The sequence below is a fragment of the Dipodomys spectabilis genome, unplaced genomic scaffold, assembly GCF_019054845.1.
Source record: "Dipodomys spectabilis isolate Male_0828 unplaced genomic scaffold, ASM1905484v1 ptg000125l, whole genome shotgun sequence".
NCBI classification, from domain to species: Eukaryota; Metazoa; Chordata; class Mammalia; order Rodentia; family Heteromyidae; genus Dipodomys; species Dipodomys spectabilis.
The window spans coordinates 13,663,033-13,682,966 of record NW_024870802.1 but is presented as its reverse complement, the minus strand read 5'-3'; the positions used below and the strand labels follow the sequence as shown (position 1 = coordinate 13,682,966).

Here is a 19,934-nt window from a genome sequence, read left to right as displayed (position 1 = left end):
AGCTCTCTTCAGCTCAAGTCAAGGACTTTACCACTTGAGCCACAGTGCCACTTCCGGGTTTCTGGTGGTTAATTGGAGATTAAAGAGTCTCATGGACTTTCCTTGCCCGGGCTGGCTTTGAGCCATGATCCTCAGATCTCAGCCTCCTGAGTAGCTAGGATTACAGGCATGAGCCACCAGCGCCCCGCTTGCAAAATAATTAAATAGTAATAAATCATTTCCCAGCTCCAGTGGCTCATACCTGTAATCCTGGCTACTCAGAAGGCTGAGATCTGAGGGTCAAGACTCTTAAGTCAGACTTCGAGGAAAGGGGTTTCTAGATTCCATGGAACCGATCTGTCTATGGAACCAGGCATGTAAGCCTGTATCTTGCCACCAGAATCACACTGGCACACTCAAAAGGCTCAACAGCCTGATGCAAATGCATGGCTGTGCTCATTGGGCTAACAACAGCCATGGGCATTTACTGTTTTCTCTAAAAAACTCTGATGCTGGGATAGGGGGCTGAGTGTGTCAGAGCTTCTGGATTCCTACCAGGACTTGTCATGAGATTGTGATATTTCAAGTTCACTGCCTTTCAAGTTCTCCTCCTACTGAGGGTGATCAGGTCTGGCCACCATCATCGCAGCCACAGGGTGGATGGTAGGGTCTGGCATCTTGTCTTCATGGTGGGGGAAGGTGAAGCTCCAACCTCCCAAGTGAGCATACCTGAATCCTTGGAGACGGGGAGGGGGGGGGGGGGGGGGACTTGGATGACTGGTTATTAATCTGTCAGTCCAGTGCCCGAGCCTGGGAGTTTCCTGTGATCCTGCCTCCTGACCTGGCCCTGTTTAGGCCCAGACCAGCTCTGGTGCCGTTACGCCATGCCACATGTGTCCATGTCCATGTCCTGTCTCTTGTCTCCTGGCTCTTCTCCAGTTACCATGGCATCCAAATTCAGCTCTCCATTGGAGCTGAATTGATTTCTTGGTATTGTTTTTCTTCTTTCTTTCCTCTCTGGCCTTCCTGGCTCAGTTTCCTAACAGTGTTAAGTGTATTTGCTGACTGGTAGTCTTTGAGACAGGAGTCCATCATACAGTCACTGGCCTTTTTAATAAAGACTCCAAGATTCAACCTCTCAAAATGTGGCTGGTTTTCTCACCATACACCATCACACCTTTTAATGTTCTTAGCTCATGGAGGACACATTCTGAAGAGGCCTCCTTCTGATCCCACCCAATTTCTCACACCCCTATTGTATTTGTTTTTGAGAAAATGTTTGTCATAACCTACTAAATAACTTTTAAGACCCAATAATGGTTACCCAGTTTATAAAACCATGAGACTTGTCACTCTGCAAGGCTCCTTCTAATAATATTCAATTGTATAGCCTTCCAACCCTGAAAGACCTCAAATTCTAGTTTTATATAGTCTCTGTTTTTCATATGGATATTCTATTACCATTTAAGTTCAACATAGGTAACATAAAATTTGAAACTCCTTTCCATCATAACGATTTATGGTAGTAGCCAAGCAAAACCTTCAAAACAACACTGTACTAAGTTCCTACTGACAACTAGTGAACAACTCTGGATAAGCTACAAAAACAATAATTAGAGATAGGCATTAGAAAGCAATCAAGAAGTAGGCAGAAATTGAAGCTCACATGACAAGAAAACCAAACTATGTAAGCTCCACATTCTCCCATGGGCCCCAGGGCAATCCCTAGTCTCCTGGCAAGCAGGGGAATGAAGCCACATAAGAAAGCCTTCCTGGGCTGAAGGACCAGCGCTTAAAGGCTGGAGCTAGATATTAAGAAAGAAATCCTGGAAAAGCAGAAGCCATAGAGAACTCTAATATCTGTGGAGAAAATCTTAAATTCTTAAGTTATATGTGCCAGCAAGGAGACTCCAGTGAGCCTAACAGAAATGACTTGGGCTAGGTCCTGCAGATACTCAGCAACTGAGGCATGCTGGGAATCCAGATGTGAAATCTGAGATGCTCCAAGTTAGAGCTTCACTCAACATTCAGAAACCTTAGGGGAGTCAAGTTCTCTCAGAACTAGGGGCCACACCCTAAGGCCAAGGGCAAAACTGAAACAGACCTACCCTAACATACCCAAGTTGAAGGGTCCAGAGGAGAATAAACTGACAGAGTAGATGAAGAAAAGAAAGCCAGAGGAAAAAACTGGGTTCTGACTGGGGAGCAGCCATCAACAAGATTGTTTTTCCTATGACTTTGGGACAGGGTAGCTATGGGACAGGAGAAAGGAAGAGATGGTATTCCCCCATTAAAGATGAGGTGTTTTACAAGTCCTGGGCAAATGCCCAGTGGAGACTACCAATTTGGATCTCAGGGGACAAGACACTCTGGTAGGGGGTGGGAGGTAAGTTGATAAAACACAAAGAGAGCAGTTGATAAGCATGTGTTTCTGAGCTGTGAGTCAGTGTTTTATTGATTCTCTCTCACCATGAGACAGATATTTTTATCCAAAGTTTAGAAACCCCAAGGTATTAGAATCCAACGTTTAGAAACCCCAAAAAGCTGAGATTTGAACTCAAGGCACGTGCAGTCTACTACTTGTTTTTCCTTCTGTAACCACCGGTTATGACGTCACAGTAGGGGGTCATGGCTTTTTTCTTCAGAACAGTTAACAGAACATTAGAAAGCACAAAGATTACTAAGATGAGATTTTTATCTCTGGGAAAGGGGGAATATCAGGGCCATGAAAAGGGGTACCAACTGAGCTATCTATTCATTATACTTCTCAAAGTTAAGTTCTCAAATACAAAGAAAGAGCTGTAAAAATGGAAATGATAAGTTGGAACTGAGCTGGTTTCTGGGAGATCCCAAGGCACATTACAACACCCCAGAGAGGAGGGTTGGACTCCAGCCACACCAAACACAATCAACACCCTTGATGACAGTTAGGAGACTCAGTAAAACAAGGAACTATAGACAGGAAGCAAAGTTCACGTAAGGAACAAATGTGGGGGCAGGGAATAGCAGCAGCAATACAGAAACCAACCCACGGAATCACAGAATCAGACTTGTTTATTTAAAGCTGGGAAGAATTTAGATATCACCCAACTTCTATCACTTCAGAGAGAAAATGTACCCCCCACACACACACAAAAAAAAGACTAAGCCAAGCACTGGTGGCTCACACCTATAAATCCTAGCTACTTAGGAGGCTGAGATCTGAGGATTATGGTTTGAAACCACTGGAGAAACCAGGATCTCATCAAACTGTTTATCTTTTTGGTCTTCAATGGCCCTGTACAAACCCAACCAGCCAGCCTATTCTGAAGGAGACCAAGGATGGTGTAAGAAAACCTACCTGATCACTTGCCTTCTCTGGCTCTATTCTATTCTGTCAATTATCCAGACTCTCCTAAACTGGCCAAAACTGAAAAGAACACACAATTAAAAAAAAAAAAAAAAGCTCAACAAGGAGTCCGCTAGTTATAAAAACCACACAGCAAAAATTCTATGAAGTTCACTTCACAGAGTTGAAAACACACTGGCAAAAAACAAGCATCCCTAATATGCCAATATTTCCATCTTATAATTTAGTCAAGGCTCAGTAAGAGGAAGTTATCTGACTACCTAAGAACACCATGATAAATACAAACAGTCTGTATTTTACAAGAGTTTCAATGTTCATAATTCACTTAAGACTCTTCAATGTCAAGAAATGAACAGTCTATATAAAACAAGTCAAATCTTCCTTTCTATTATATCTAAAGGAGTTGTAGGGACTGAGAGAAACATTCCTGGAAAATCAATTCTAGTCTGGAACCCCAATAATGAACTTGCTATTTCCCATAAGAAGAACAAACAGTGCTGGGAATGTGGCTTAGTGGTAGAGTGCTTGTCTAGCCTGCAGGAAGCCCTGGGACCCATTCTCAGAAAAAGCCGGAAGTGGTGCAGGGGCTCAAATGATAAGAGTGCTAGCCTTGAGCAAAACAAGTTCAGGGACAATGTCCTGAGTTCAAACTCCAGAAATGGTGGGACAAAAAGGAGAAGAAGGAGGAACAGAAGGAGAAACATTACCCTAAGAATGGAAAAGTATTTGTGACAAGAGGTATCTGACAGAACCCAGAAGAGTGGAGGCAAATTTCCCTGAGATGGTTGTCTAGTTTGGGAAGCCCTGTTGCATTTTGTTGGAATTTCCAGGACTCTCACTTTACAAAATGCCTCCTAACAGGAACCTGTTAACGGTTGTTCTTACACAAGATATACTTGGTAAGAAATGAAGTATACCATTGCTCCTGTCCCTGCGTTAGCCACCATTTCACCTATTCTCATACTTCATCCTATCCGAGGGCTGGCTGAGTTCCTACCTTGGGATTTCTTCCTGTTCTGCACAAACTCTGAGCGTCTCAGGGTGCTGGGTGCAGTGCGGCGGAAGCAGCTATTCCTTTTCCAAGCCTCTGGGACAGTTAGTGCTCTGTCTGCTCCTAACTGCCAGGTGCTCTTCTCCAGTTCAGGACTCTGAGGAATCATAAATTGATGCTCTCCTTGCTCCCCCCTGGGATGTTGATTCTGCAGACCAGCAGTGATGACCCTTCTGCCCTGAGGAGCCATCATTCCTGTTTTGTCAAAGCCATGATAGTCCCAATTCTCCACTTGATGGAGAGAATCTGCTCCTCTGTTATAATCAAATTTATACTCATGGTTTGCAAAGAAAGAATCATGCCCTTTATTTTCTGTATGAAAACTATTCTGACTCATAATATGAGTCCTTGCTTTAGGATAGGTTTTATTATTTTGATAAGTATTTCTGTCCTCCTCATGGTATTTAGCAAATTCTTTACCTTCACTGACACCATTCAAATGTGAGTAGTTCATAGACTGACCATTAGTATACCTCCCAGGAACTTGATATAAATGGTTGAGATCTCTATTATAGAAGTTAATTTCTTCACAGTCTTCAAGACTATCATTAAAATTCCTGAGGTCCATATACCATTCGTGAGCCTCGTATAAAATCCCCAAAGAATCATCCAAACACTTGTGGCCAGTCCACTGTTCTTTTTTTTTCAAGTCCTTGAGATTATAAATCACATCCTTACAATCTACATAACCATTCATCTTCCTATATCTCCCAGCATTCCGAATAAGCTCTGGGCTTTGCATAAGCAAATTATGCTTTGTCCCAGGCCTGAGATCCCCATTATTGGCATCTTCTGCATCCCTATCAACATCACGGCCACCCTGAAATATGCTTTCATTTACTTCCCCATAGTTCTTGTAGATTGATTCACTCTGCTCAAAATCCCAGTATCCACAGTCCCTTTTCCTGTAGGGCCGATTCCGCTCCTTTGCCCGGTGTGTAGAATCCAGGTCATTCTCTGTATAAAGTTCATTCTGGACTGTGGGGTTCCTTTTCCGGAGACGCTTGCGGTCTTCATACTTACAGCTAGAGCTCCAGGGACCTTTCTCCTCCACTTCTCTTTCTCTTCTAATCTCATGAGTTTCACTCATATTCAATACGGACACGAGTTTTAGTTCTCTTTTCCATGGACATGGGCTGGGCTGAAATGCAGACAGGTGCCTAAGGCTGGACTTGCTAAAAATGTCTTCCAAGCACTCAGTACACTCTTCCTGTTGGCTCTGGTTGAAGTGTAGAGCAATGTGGAGTCATTTCACCTTCAGGATCCAATCAGTGAGCTACTATTTCTTTCCCCTTGGAGGCCAAGGATAATTAGTAACTAGAGTTCTTGTGATTGGTGTTGGCAGCCTTGTTGGTGTTTCCCTCAAGCTGGTCAGACTGGCTTGGCTGCTTTATGGACTCTAGGCAGAAACATTCTACTGCTCTGAAGGTTTTGAAGAAAAAGCTATGTGGAAGAGAAAGCAGTCCCTTCAAAAGCTCCAGGTAGGGTCAGATGTCAGTCAGTCTGCCTCTTTGATCCTTTAGAAGCCACCAGCAGTGTAAACAAATACTTGTAAGAGCAGCTCAAACTAAGCCCTTATTCCCTGCCCTCAAGTCCAGCTTTTAACCCCTAGATCTCTGAAACTGTTCAGAACAGCCTTTCCTTTATGGACAGCAAAACCCTTCCTCCTTAAAATGCTTTACTTCTGTGGGATTCAAGGGATCAGGCAGTGCATACTGGAATCCCTATTAGCCGGGCCACTGAGGGGGGGAAAAGGGCAATTCCGTGGTGGTAAAACTCATCCAGGGGAAAAGCCAGGTATGCTTTCACATTTTCCTAGAATGTCTCGTCCCACAATCATCAAAACCATTTATTTCCTAAAACTTGTTTTACTACATTCACATAACATATTTAGGAACTGGAGAATGAGGTTAGAAATCAGAAAGGATGGCTTAAAAAGGTCTACTTGAATTTAGTAAATGTAAACTGTGTGTGCGCACGGTGGAGAGAAGGGGATGAAGCAGAAGTCTCTGCGGGGGCAAGCCAAGCCACAGGCCGGAAAGTCAAGCAAACCCTCAGGGGCAGGGGACTTCAGAGAAATGCCTTCAGGGATAAGCAGGATTCCCAACCACATTCCACACTGGAAAAACTAAGGAAAGAAAGGGTGTGAAAGCCAGAATATGTAAGGAGAGATTAGGCTGGAAGGCCAGCTCTGGATGGAGGAATGCCAGAATGCCAGGGTTTATACAAAGGATAAGGAGGGGGTTGAAGGTCCACACACTAAGAACCAGGCCTTAAATCAGGTCAGTAACTATCTGATGATTGATTGGCTGTCCAGAAATGACTCCTGGAAGTTGTATTGAAGCCATGTCTGTGAATCAGTGGAAAGAAGTGGAGGAGAGCAGGGCAGTATGCTGTATATATACTATGTGGGGTAAACCATGCATCTCTCTAGGGTTCAATGGGCCTCGGTGACTTCTCTGTCTTTCAAGCTTTAGTCATCTCTGGTCCTGGTTTCCCTTACAACTCCTTTTTCCTCTCCACAACTACCTGATGTGCCTTTTTGTACCATCTAGACTCTCAGCGTGACTAAAGGAGTCTCTAGACTGCCCAGTGTTTGATGACTTTGTGTGAGTATTGTCCATGTGTTCTGTCCCTTGTATCTTCTAGAGAGCAGTTTCCTGGCCCAGAAACTCCCATGGTTTCAGCAAGTGCTGCATGTAAGGTCCATTCCTGGACAGCGAACAGACCTCGCCCAGTACCTGCGTTACCTAGGCAACTGGGACACCTGGAAGAGGTCACATCCGCATCTGCTGAGGTCACATCTTAACCTGATGTGGCCACACCTTTCTCCCACCAGATCCCACTTCCCTTTACCTGGCCACACCCTTCACCCCCCCCCCCCCCCTATATAAGGCCTAATCCGGGGCCAGACGCTCTGCTCTCTTTCTTTTGCCAGCCGCTTAGAGTGCCAACCTTGCCTGGTCCCAGCAGGTCTACTGAATAAACCTACCCCTTACCTGAATACCACATGCATGGTGCAGTTCTTACTCGGCTACCTCTTTTTAAAAACCTTACATTGCATGCTATGGTTGGCACTGGGAAATGAATACCAACTCCCTTTTTCATCTTCTCTATCCTGCAAGGAGGGTATGTAATTATTCTTATTTTACCACAGATAAAGAAATAATCTAGGAGCTGGAATAACTTGCCCAACATCACATAAGCGATGGCCAGGATTTGAACCCAGATCTGTCTGATGTCAGGTTACAAGACTGAGAGGACTATCTTAAAACATAGTAACCCCTTAACTTCTCTCAAGTTGTAAGCAAGCACGTGAACTCTCCCAGGATCTCTGATTCAGAGTGTACCTCTTCAGAGTTAGAAATTAACTCCATCCCACATATCCTACCATTCACTCCAGGCCCACCTGCCCTCCCTCCTAACACATGCACAGTCAGACTAGCTGACTGTAATCTACAACTTACCAAATTTACCATAGGATGACTGATTGAGTGATTCACAGAGCCGGTATTAGGGAGGCCAACTTTTACTATGAACGAATTCATAATGTTACAGGGCAATGGCATAATCTACAGAGAACCCCTGAGACACGGCTAGGAGATACCAGCTTCTAGAAGCTCAATTTCTGTTAATAATCTATTCTAGGGGCTGGGAAGGTAGCTTAGCGGTAGAATGTCTGCCTAGCCATGCATGAAGCCCTGGGTTCGATTCCTCAGTACCACATAAAGAGAAAAGGCTGAAAGTGAGACTGTGGCTCAAGTGGTAGAGTGCTAGCCTTAAGCAAAAGAAGCTCAGGGACAGTGCCCAGGCCCTGAGTTCAAGCTATGCTTAACCCCTGTGACTATTACTATCTTTTTGATGGTACTGAGGTTTGAACTTAGGGTTTTATGCTTGTTAGGCTGGCCTGATGTTACTGAAGCAGCCGTACTCCAGCCCTGTATTTCATTGGTTATTTATAGGACAGGGTCTTGTTTTTGGGTGCATGCGTGAGCTCCCTCTGTGTACTTTAGCCTTCCCACCATTGCTGTGTCACACCACATTCCCCTTCCATTCAGTGGAGAATCTTGCACTTTTCTACCCTGGCTGGCCTGGAAATGCAATCCTCTCATTCTCAGCCTCCCATATAGCTAGGATTACAAGTATGAGTCATCTGTTTATTTTCTTATGTGTCAGACAATGAAGTTCATGGTTTCTCTGCTATTTTAAATCTATACGTCGTTGTTCTTGCTTATTTCTAATCCAATTAAAAGTAAAGATTAGCTGGGCAGACTCAGCTATAGTACTGATACTCAGTAATATACTGTCTCAAAAAAGATTACTCTTTCCTTAATTGTTTGAGAAACAAAGTCCTCTCCAGCAACTTCATATCTCTGATAAAGCTAGCATGATAAGGAAAACACACCTAGTAAATCAGCCAGGAGGAGAAATGAAGACAGAGAACGACCTTCTAAGTAAGAAGAGGCCATGTAAAGCTAAAAGAAAGCGTTGTTAGCTAAATGGAATGGATAGCCAGTGACTTTACAGGGCCCTCTACTTCTTTTCAAGGCCTTTGGAGTCTTAAAGACACAGCTTGCATAAAGACAAAACTGCCTCTTCTTTCCCTCTACACTACTGTGATCCAGAACTAATCAAAAGTTGTGACTGTATTTTTATGTGCCATACCAGTGTAAACAGAGATGCAGATGAGTGAAAGGGGAGTTTCCTGCTTCCCTCAGCCCCGGGCAGCACTCAGCACCCACATGGCTCCCTTGTCCTACACACAGCTTCTCCTTCTACCTGCTCCTTCAGCCCCAATGCACCAGCACCCATATGGTATTTGCGTGTAAAGAGTGGGTTATCAGCCATAGTGACCCTCTGTGTGACTCCCAGAAGGGACAGAAACATGCCACACATATTCTAGAAGTGAAGCTGGAAGAAGAGAGAAAAGAGAGGTAGAGAAAGAGCAGAGGGAGAAATGAAGGAGATGGAAACGATTGTTAACGTTGCTCTATGGGCCCACGCCATCCTCGGGTCTGACTGTGGGCTCCTCACTTCCTAAGTGTGTGCTCAGCAGCCTGTCTCACTCCCACAGCTCCTGTGGTTTCAGGGCATCCGCAGTCAGCTCTGGTCTCACCTGTTACTTCACAGTACTGGCTCAGCTCCTTCCAGCCTATGAAAGTCCTTGAGGGCAATGACCACACCTAATCACTTCCTTTCCCCAGCACAGCTCTGTAGCTGGATACAGTATGACTTAAAAGCTCAATGAACCTGCATAACACAGGAGGCAGTATGGCTTGGAGGCTAAAAGCACAGGCTTTGAGCGCACCAGGTTTGAATCCTGACTTGGCCACTTACCAGTGGTACAATCCTGGGGAAGTTAACTTGATCCCTGAGCTATCTATCCACCTTTCATACCAAATCTACCTGCTTACCTTCACGGGATTCTGGGCTTCTACCCTGTACTGCTGCCTTCTTCTAATCCAATTTGGAGAAACCTCTCCCACTTCAGGCCAATCTCTCTACTGGCTTACTACATTTGCTGTAGTTCCCCCTCTCCTGCCCACTCTCTGGGTGCTCTAGTAGGTCAATGTCCAAGCTCAGGAACAGGTGGTGATGGCTCCATCTTCTAAATAATTTCCACTGGCCTTTCAAGCTAATGTTCTTCCAGTGGCCAACCCACCTCTTTGCTTTCTTTTACAGTAAAATTCTGTGGAAGACTTTTTAGTAAGCCAAATCCTTCCTTCTCATTCTCTCTTTAATGCACTGCCACCAGACTCAACCCATCATTATCACTTCAATGGAACTGCTCTGGAAAAGGTCACAGAATCCAGAGATCATTTCTGAGATGTCATCTTACTTGGCCATCAACAGCTTTGATGGGGTCACTTTCTCTTCTCTTCTCCTCCTCCTGCTCCTTCCCATCCTCTTCCTCCTCTTCCTCCCTTTTCTTCTCCTTTTCCTCCTCTTCTTTTTTTGTTTTGGTACTAGTGTTTGAACTTAAGAGATTCTGACTTGCTAAATAAATGCTCTACCACTTGAGCCACATCCCCAGCCCCTTTTGCTTTAGTTTGTCTCAGACACAGTCTCATGATTTTGCCTGGTGCTAGCCCTCAGAATATGATCCTACCTTTGCCTCCTGAGTAAAAGGCTATAGTTGAAGGCAGGTGACACACCGCCCTAGCCTGCTCTTTCTCCTTAAAACAAACAAACAAACAAACAAAACTCTTCACTTGGCTTTCCTTCTACATGACTGGCTATTCCCTCTCCTATGCTGGTTCTTCTTCCTGGAGGTCCACAATCCTAAACATTGGATGCTCCAGGGCTAAATTCTAGATTATATTCTCTTGTATCCGTCAGTTACCTAGCACACAGCAGAAGTTCAAGAAAGATGGATGTAACTAGGAATACAGTTTTGCTCTTGTTCAGCGCAGCCTCTCAACCTAAGGGTTTATATATCACCATGGCCTGGAGCTGCCATGGTGATATGAGGCTGCCTGCTGGAGGAGCTCATTGGTAGGGAAGGGGGGACTGGAGCAGAGGTGAAGAGCTCCATTTTGGTTGAGTTGAGCTGCTCAGAAGACATCCAAATCAAGGTACTCATTAGGCAGTTGTTAGAAGGCCTTGAGTTTAGGGGATAGGGTAAAGCTAGGCATGGAGACATTATTTAAGGACATACCAACTAGTAAGGTTACAAAAAAAAATCTTGATGGATGGATAGAGAGATGGATAGATGGATAAGAGGTCTAGGACCTATGCCCTATCATAAGCTGTGTAGAAAGAACTGGGATTGGGTGGTAATAGCAATTATATGGAACCCTTATTTTTATAAAACAGTGTACATAGGGCTTTTATACACTTCATTGGATCCCTGGCCTGTCCACATTTAACCCATGAGAACACTGAGGGCTGCCCAGTCTCACAGTAAGTAGGTAATAATGGGCTGGATTCAAGTCTGGGCTGGTCTGCATAACCTTACACCGTAACATCATTGTATTTAGACATGAGATGGGACCACATGATTTCTGACATTTAGTGGTAGGATGCAGCAGCTGAAAATATCAGATAAGAGCTGAACAATGGTGTTTCTCACCTGTAATCCTACTTACTCGGGAGGCTGAGATCTGAGATCCCAAGTCAAAACCAACATGGGTAGGAAAATCCTTCAAACTCTTCTCCTCAATTAACGCCCCCCCCCCACACACACAAAGCAGAAGTGGAGCTGTGGCTCAAGTGGTAGAGTGCTAGTCTTCAGCAAAAAAAAAATCTCAGGGATAGTGCCCAGGCCCTGAGATCAAGTCCCAGGATTAATACACACACACACACACACACACACACACACACACACACACACACACACACACACACACACACACACACAATCAGATAGATCTACAAGTGCTTACAGGGAAGGAATCCTAATAAGCTCTTGCCACTTAACTATTTAAACAAGTTATGCCAGTATTTTAATACTCATATGTATATACATAATTTAATACTCAAATATATATAAGCATGAGTATGCCTCATGTATATGCTTGATCCTTCCTTGGTACCTATACTTTTTGTTTGTGTTCTTTATTATCTTTAAGTAGTTATACAAAGGGGTTTTAATTCAACAAATCAGTTCATAAATACTATGTATCTTGGTCAATGTCATCCCTTCTATTTTTCTCCTTCAAGATCTTTCCTAACCCCATCCATACCCTCAAGTTATGTGGTTCCATTTTCACATACGTACATTGAATATAATGATTGTAAATACAATCAATAAATACAATCATTTGCCCATCTTTCCTCTTTCCTTTCATCTGCCCTAGTGTGTGTGTGTTGCCTTAAACTCACTATGTAACCCAGACTGGCTTTGGACTTATGATCCTCCTGCATCATTTCACAAGTGTTAGGATTACAGGTATGCACTGAGAATTGAAGCCCAGACCTTACACTTGCTGACAGATGCTCTGTCACTTCAGGTGTGGCTCTAGCCCACTCTATATAGACGTTTTACCTCCAGCTTATCATGAAGTTACTCCATTTTCCAAAATACTCACCCATTTGTGTTATCTCCATGAGCTGGTCTCAGTTTCACCTTCTCTAGCTGAACTCTCCCTTAACTCATATTAAAACCTTGTGTTTCATTTTAAGCTCTGGAACATCCTAATCACTTATGACAGCCTGTCCCTGCTAGAACATTCACACCCCATCCTGGACTCTTCTGCTTCTCTTACTCCTCATGTCTAATCCACCTGCGAGTTCCATTGGCCTAACTAAAAATAAAGCTGGAACTGAGCACTGCCCATTCCCATTGCTGTCCAGGTCCAGGTAGAGCATCCCTAGCTCCTAACTGGTCTCTGCCTCTGCCTTTTGTCTCTCTCCCAGTGCTGCAGCAAATCAGGTTCAAAACCTGAAACCTTCTGCTAGCTGAACTGGCCTTCTTGTTACTCCCCAGACACCAGGTGCACTTTCCTATCTGTTGCCAACAAATCTCCCATCTCGGAAAAAAGAAAGGTTTGGTTGTCTCCAGCCATCTCACTCAAATGTCATTTTAAATTTCTTCGCACCACAGATTGTTTTATCTTCTCATATGCTATGTACTTGCAGTTTTACTTAGCATTGTTTGTCTATCCTCACAAGGGCAGAGGATCACCACTGAAACTCTGGACCAGCATGTGGAATATGGCAGGAATTCAGTGATAACCACCTCAGTAATGACTGTCCTGCTCTAAGGCTTACTACATTTGGTAAGGCAAGCAGTACAAAGAGAAGCACATTTAGGGGAGCCATGGTGTGAATGCTTGAGTCTAAGCATCTTACACTAGCAAACGTTCCTCTCTGTCCTGCAAAGGCTTGGCAAACTCTGAGATCAATACCAGTGTGTGCCAATTCTCCACCCTATGTCTGGAACTATTTGCAATGTCACATTACAAACTGACTCATGGGTCAGTTATTACTAAGTTAATGATGCTAAGCTTAGAAATGGAGCTCAAACTGTAGCTCATTTCCTGACATACATTGAACCATAGGAACAACTAGTTATTGTCTTGAATTAAAATAGACCATGAATGGATTTTGACTATGGTTTCTGTTTATACCAGTATAAAATCCAGTTAAAGAAACTGAGCTAATTTGTACCAAGCCAACACCCTCAACCAGATGTTACACAAGCCCAGGATAGTTGCTCTTTTTTATGTACAGACAAACTAGGAAAAAACACCAAATGATTTGGCTATGGTTATTAACTCAATGTCTCCCTCTCCCCCGCTTTCTCTTCTCCTCTTCTTTTTTTTTTTTTTTTTTTGCCCGTCATGGGGCCTGAACTCTGGGCCTGGGTGCTGTCCCTCAGCTCTTCAGCTCAAGGCTAGCGCTCTACCACTGGAGCTACAGCACCACTTCCGGCTTTTTCTGTTTATGTGGTGCTGAGGAATCGAACCCAGGGCCTCATGTTTGCAAGGCAAGCGCTCTACCACTGAGCCACCTTCCCAGCCCCTCCTCTTCTTTACTTCTCTCTCCTCTCTAGACTCTCTTTTTTGAGATAGAGCCTATTGATGGAGATCTACCTGACCTCAGAAACACACTCTACCTCCTTGACCCATTCAAGTGTTGGGATTACAGGTGTGTACACATGCCTGGCTTTAAGTCCACTATCTTTACTGGTTTGGGGAAGAGTTCTTATACCTAAGGCATTCCAAAGAATCTTCAGAATGACAAATTGCTTTTATATATAGAAAAACTATACATTAATAATAAACTTTAAGCAATTACACACACACACACACACACACACACACACACACACACACACACGAACATGGGCTGAACTACTAGTCCTGAAAAAAAAAAGGTCAGGTAATAATATATCAGAAAAGCATCCTGTCATTTAGTGCCAGTCCATCAAGCCCTGTGTCCACCTTAACACACTGTTCATCCTAAAACCGAGAAGCCTCCACACCTGTAATTTGAGGTATTCAAACAAGAATGGTTTACAAGTGTATCTTGACACTTATAAGTGTGGGAAACAAGAACAAATCCTAGATCTTGCCTATGACTTTGGGGACAAAGCTCCAACCAGCTTCTTTAGGACCCCCTCAGTTTCTCTGAAGTCATCAGAGGCTCTGGCTCTCCCGGCCTCTTCCCTGTCCCCAGCTCAGGTCCTTGTGGTGCAGAGGAAATGTTAGCCCCTCCCTATCTTGTGCTTAGGGACAAATGCTGGTCCTGCCCCTGCTCAGCACAGTGACCTACGGCCCATTGGCCCCCAAATAGTCACACTTGTTCCAGGTCCCTTCCTACTGCCACATCTCTGAATCTGCTCTCAGCATATTTTGGATAGTGGCATACTCCCTTTCTGCAACATTATTTCCTTTCCATCTTTCAGAAAGCTACTCAATTGCTGGCCTTCCAATAATACTCTTTCCTGTTGGAATTTTATCTTTTGCATTCTATTAAAGAGATTGAAGGGGGCTGGGAAGGTGGCTCAGTGGTAGAGTGCTTGCCTTGCATGCATGAGGCCCTGGGTTCAATTCCTCAGCACTACATAAGAAAAAAGAAAAAAGCCGGAAGTGTGCTCTGGCTCAAGTGGTAGAGCGCTAGCCTTGAGTTGAAGAGCTGAGGGACAGCGCCCAGGCCAGAGTTCAGGCCCCACAACCGGACCAAAAAAAAAAAAAAAAGAGATTGGAGGCAGAAGGGAAGGTAGGTGTATATGGGATGGTCTACCACCTTAACCTGGGCTTGCTGAACCACCATTTTTATGTTTTTATTTTTCCTAGTGTCCTCCAGTTCATAGACTCCCAGATCTACCTCCTTCCTTCCTTCCTTTCTTCCTTCCTTCCTTCCTTTCTTCCTTCTTTTTCTTTTTTCTTTCTTTCCTCTCTCTCCCTCCTTCCTTCTTTACTTCTTTCTTTCACTCAGGATTTGTGCTCACTAGAAAGATGATCTACCACTTGAGCCATACTCATAGACCTTTTTGCTTTTAGTTTTCAGATAGGGTCTTATAATTTTGCCTAAGAAGCCATAGACCTTGATTTCTGACCTCTGCTTCCTGCATAGCCAGGATTACAGGTGTGAATCACAACATGCCGCTTGTTTTTGAGAGCTTTGTGAACTTTTTATCTAGGCTGGCGTGCAACTGAGATTCTCCTATCTTCACCTTCCAAAGTACCCAGAATTATAGACATATGCCACTACACCCTATCCCATGTTCTTTCTCATGATGACATGCAGCTTCAGAGGTCTCTGGCACATAGGTCACAAGTGAAGTGCAGTCACGTCCTCCTAGGGCTCTAGGCCAATTGCTGTTGGCCCCATCTCTCTTCCTAGTTTATAAATTATTTCTCCTGTGAGTCCAGTGAATGTGAAATCTCTAAAGACTGGTCACAGAATACAAGTTTTTGCATGTGCATGGTGGGAACAATAAACTGTAGTAGTAAAACATACATGCTTAAATCTTAGCAAATCACTTCATCTCTCTACCTCTTAAATTTCCTCCTCTATAAAGCAGCCATGTGAATTATCCTAGTAAGGAGATTATGAGCATTCTTTGTGTAAACAAATGGCCACAAATATTTACTAAGAGTAGTAAGTGCTGGCTGTTATTAGGATTGAGTACCTAGACCATGCCTGGACTGCAGAGACAGAACTTGTGGTTTTCTCAGGAGGCTTAGTCCGGAAGTCCTGGTAAAGTGGGTTAAGAAAGACACACTTAGGGACCTCCTGCATGCACCATACTACAGATACCACAGCAGTAGAGAAGGTATATATGTCAAGGGGTACACATGTCAGTGAGTACACGTTTCTGAGGTCTGTGCTTCTGTATCTGAATGGCAGATAAAGTCAGGGGACACCGTGATTATTGGATACGGCAAGAAAGAACAACCTTTTTTTGTTTTTGTTTTGTGCCAGTCTTAGGTCTTGAACTCAAGGCCTAGGAACTGTCCTGGAGCTAGCACGCTACCATTTGAGCTGCAACTCTATTTCTGGTTGTTCGGTGGTTAACTGGAGATAAGAGTCTCACACACTTTCCTGCTTGGGCTGGCTTTGAACTGCAATCCTCAGATCTCAGCCTCCTGAGTAGCTACTATTACAGGCATGAGTCAGAGGCGCCTGACTCACAACAATCTTGTTTTTTCTTTTGGTCGGTCGTGGGGCTTAAACTCTGGGCTTGGGCGCTGTCCCTGCGCTCTTCAGTTCAAGGCCAGCGCTCTACCACTTGAGCCACAGCGCCACTTCCGGTTTTCTAGTGGTTTACTGGACATAAGAGTCTTACGGACTTTCTTTCCCGGGCTGGCTTTGAACCTCAATCCTCAGATCTCAGCCTTTTGAGTAGCAAGGATTACAAGCATAAGCCACCGGTGCCAGGCTTCACAGCAATCTTAATTGTAATGATAGACTAAGGAATTGGTAATGAAAATGCAATTCATCCTCTGTAATCATGGGTGTCAAAAAACAAATTTCCATCATTTCCTGGTCACTTACCTCTGAGTTGCTGGAGTTCCAGATTCAGACTTTGAATGTTATTCTCATAGGACTCAAGATTCTCAAGGGCTTCTGCTTCTAAGGATTCATCCTGCTTCTCCTCCAGCATGGAGCTGAGCTCCTCCTGAGCTCTGGTGTACATATCCAGGTCCTGCTCCACTTCCTGAATCCTCACCAGTACTGAGGGGCATGGGAAAGTCTGCTCCAGACTCCTTTCTACATGCTCAGGGGCCTCCTTTTCTAGGGCCTCCCAGCCAGGATGATGACCAGAGAGGGGTCTGGGGGATGCTGCATTCACCCTGGGCTGTGAAGAAGGAGGCAGGGGAGCTGGGCGAGAGGGTCGCATGACCAAGAGGGGTGCAGGCTTGGGTCTCTGGTCAGCTAGCAAGTGTGGGGATGTGAACACTGGAGTAGAGGGTCTGGGTGGTGGTGGCCTCAGGACCTTCTTCCTTTCGAGTGGCTCTTGCAGGGAGAGGAACTTGGAGGAACCACGAACAATATCCTTCTCAGAATTAAAGTCCATGATTGAAAAGTGGCGTGAAATTTTCTCTGGCTCAATACCAGGCCCTGACAGGCTCTTCTCAAACTCGATCAACTGTTGTGTCAACTTAGAATCTAGGTCAGTGCTGTGTCCCAGTGACAGTGTGGTGACATCTGTGGCCAGCTCCTTACCTTGGGGACCAGGCCTTCTCTGTGAGCTCTCTAATTCAGAACAGAAGCTGTTGGCACTTTCTCTGGACGTGAAGTGCTTCTTAGCATACCGGGCCATGGCATGGAGCTGGGGACTCCACTGGCTGGGTTTGGCTGTTCTGGAGCCAGTGAGGGAAGAGGCCCTGTGAAGGGGAGGCCCTGGCCTCTGAAGGGCTCTTTGCTGGGCACATGTTTTTTTGTGAGGGAGGCTGGAGTAGTCTCTAGTCCTGCCTTCCAGTGGAAGGTCAGAGAACTGTTCTGAGCTTTTTGCTCCTAATGTAGAACAATACTGATTTTTCTGCACTTTGGAATATAAAGGTACTTGAGGTTGGGAGGAAATACCATTGACTCCCTCCAAAGGCTTGGGCATGGAAGGATCTTTAGCAAGAGGTCTTTCATGCCTTTCACCTGAACTTCTGGAGTACCCTCCTGCTCCCAAGGTGGCTACATCTTGACCACAGAGCTTATTTCCATCATGTTCAGGAGCCCAGGGCTCTGAAGGAGAAATGCACATGTCAGAAGGAACATGGCTGGGCTTCACCGCCGGGTACTCTTGAGATTCCTGTTTTGGTTCCTCCACTACTACTGAGTTCTCAAATCCATCCAAACAGCTCTCCTGGGTCTTGGTGAGGCCATCTTCTTGTAGGGGGGTCGGGGCTTCCTCAGTCCTGGTGCTTGGACATAACTTTACAAACCGGTAAGGAAAAATGCCTGTCCTGCCCTTTAGCCTTCCTTCTAGCCAGCCATCTTCCAAGGTTGCCAGAATTTGAATTTTATCTCCAACTTCAAAATCCAACTCATTTGGCTCTAGGGCTTGGAATCTGTAGAGGGCAATTCCATATGAGCCTCCTTGTTCGCCTTCATCATCCTCAGCAAGCCCTCTCCCTTCTTCTCCTCCAGGGATTTCTATGTTACCATTAGCAACGTGGTCATCTCCCTTTCCAGAACTTACAGATTCATCTACAGTCCTCAGGGGACCCAAAAGCTCAACAAAACCTTCTGGGAAAATGCCTCTTCGACCCTCTAACTCCCCTTCAAACCAGCCCGGCTCAGGAACTCCAATAATGGTAATCACATCCCCTTCCCTGAAGTCCAGCTCCTCATCCAGCTGGGCAGAGAGACCCATCAGGGCCCAAGCTTGTCCCATGGAATATTCTGGAATTTGAAGCTGGGTACTCTGGGAATGCCACTTCCTGCTTTGAGAAGAAAGGCAGAGCTCCCGAACACAGGAAGATGGGAAGAAGCCCCGAGCACCCCAGCAGCTTCGGCCCTGCAGCCAGCCTGCCGTGGGAGTGCCATCGAGAATCACCAGGTCACCTGAGGGAAAATAAGCAGAAAATGACTTCCGCTGTCACACAGCATGATATTACTATGACCAAGAATGCAATTCAGCATTTTTCAACATCTGTCAACTCCAGGATATATACACCTGGTTTTAAGAGCACAAACACCCAAAACAAGTTGGTGAATTGGAATATTCCTATAGACCTAGTTTTGTCAAAGTGTAAGTCATGGAACCCTAGAAGTGGACCCTTGAGATCCTTTCAGAGGCTATGGGAGGTAGCCAGTATTTTCATACTTGATGTACATTTTTCACTATGTTGACATTTGTGACAATTGTGCAAAAACACTAGGGGTAAGGGTTGGGGAGGGTGGAAGTAAAATTGCTGGCAATGTATAAAACAGAGTGATGGCAACAAATTATATAAATGGTCACTGCAAGTCAGGTACTGGGTGTTGGGGGGTGGTCATGCCTATAAACCTAGCTACTTAGGAGGCTAATATTTGAGGATAGAGGTTCAAAGCCAGCCTAGGTAAGAAAATCCCTGAGACTCAATCAACTAGTAAAAAGTGCCAGAAGTGGAACTGTGGCTCAAGTGGTACAGGCTCAGCATTAAGCAAACAAGCTAAGGGAGCATGTTCAGACCTGGAGTTAAAGCTCTAGTGCTCTCTCACAGACACAGACACAGACACAGACACAGACACAGACACAGACACAGACACACACACACACACACACACACACACACACACACACACACACTATAGTCACTATAGAGTCACTGCATCCTCACCACCAAAACTCATATGCAAAAATTACTAGTTTCTGTTAAGAATGTCCTCAAGGATATGTCTTTTGTAATATTCTACGTGATAAAATGGGAAGTGAGTATAAGACTCTTTTCTGGCGATCTTGAAGCAAAGCACTGCACTAGCTGGGTTGTACACTTGATTCAGAAGCTTTTTCCACTGAACACTGTTTACATGTAAGAATGACTGACAGACAGCTATGGTTATTTGGGCTTGGATACTGGCAGACATTTTCTCTGAAACAAAACAAATGAGTCTGTAACTGCAAGGAAAACAAACAGGGCCAGGCACTGGCTGCTCATGCCTGCAATCCTAGCTACTTAGGAG

The 19,934-nt window shown here is 44.7% G+C and overlaps 1 protein-coding gene across 3 annotated transcripts in view; it reads right to left on the bottom strand.

Moving 5' to 3' along the window:
• The window catches only part of LOC122115936 (dynamin binding protein), an 81,301-nt gene that overhangs the window by 26,818 nt on the left and 34,549 nt on the right, over positions 1-19,934 (bottom strand). For 2 of the 3 annotated variants that reach the window (XM_042689541.1, XM_042689543.1), the window contains one exon: positions 16,827-18,833. In XM_042689541.1, coding sequence (XP_042545475.1) covers positions 16,827-18,833 — 2,007 coding nt within the window. Of the gene's footprint in view, positions 1-4,325; positions 5,556-16,826; positions 18,834-19,934 lie in introns of those variants that run through there. The other variant, XM_042689544.1, reaches the window with a different exon arrangement.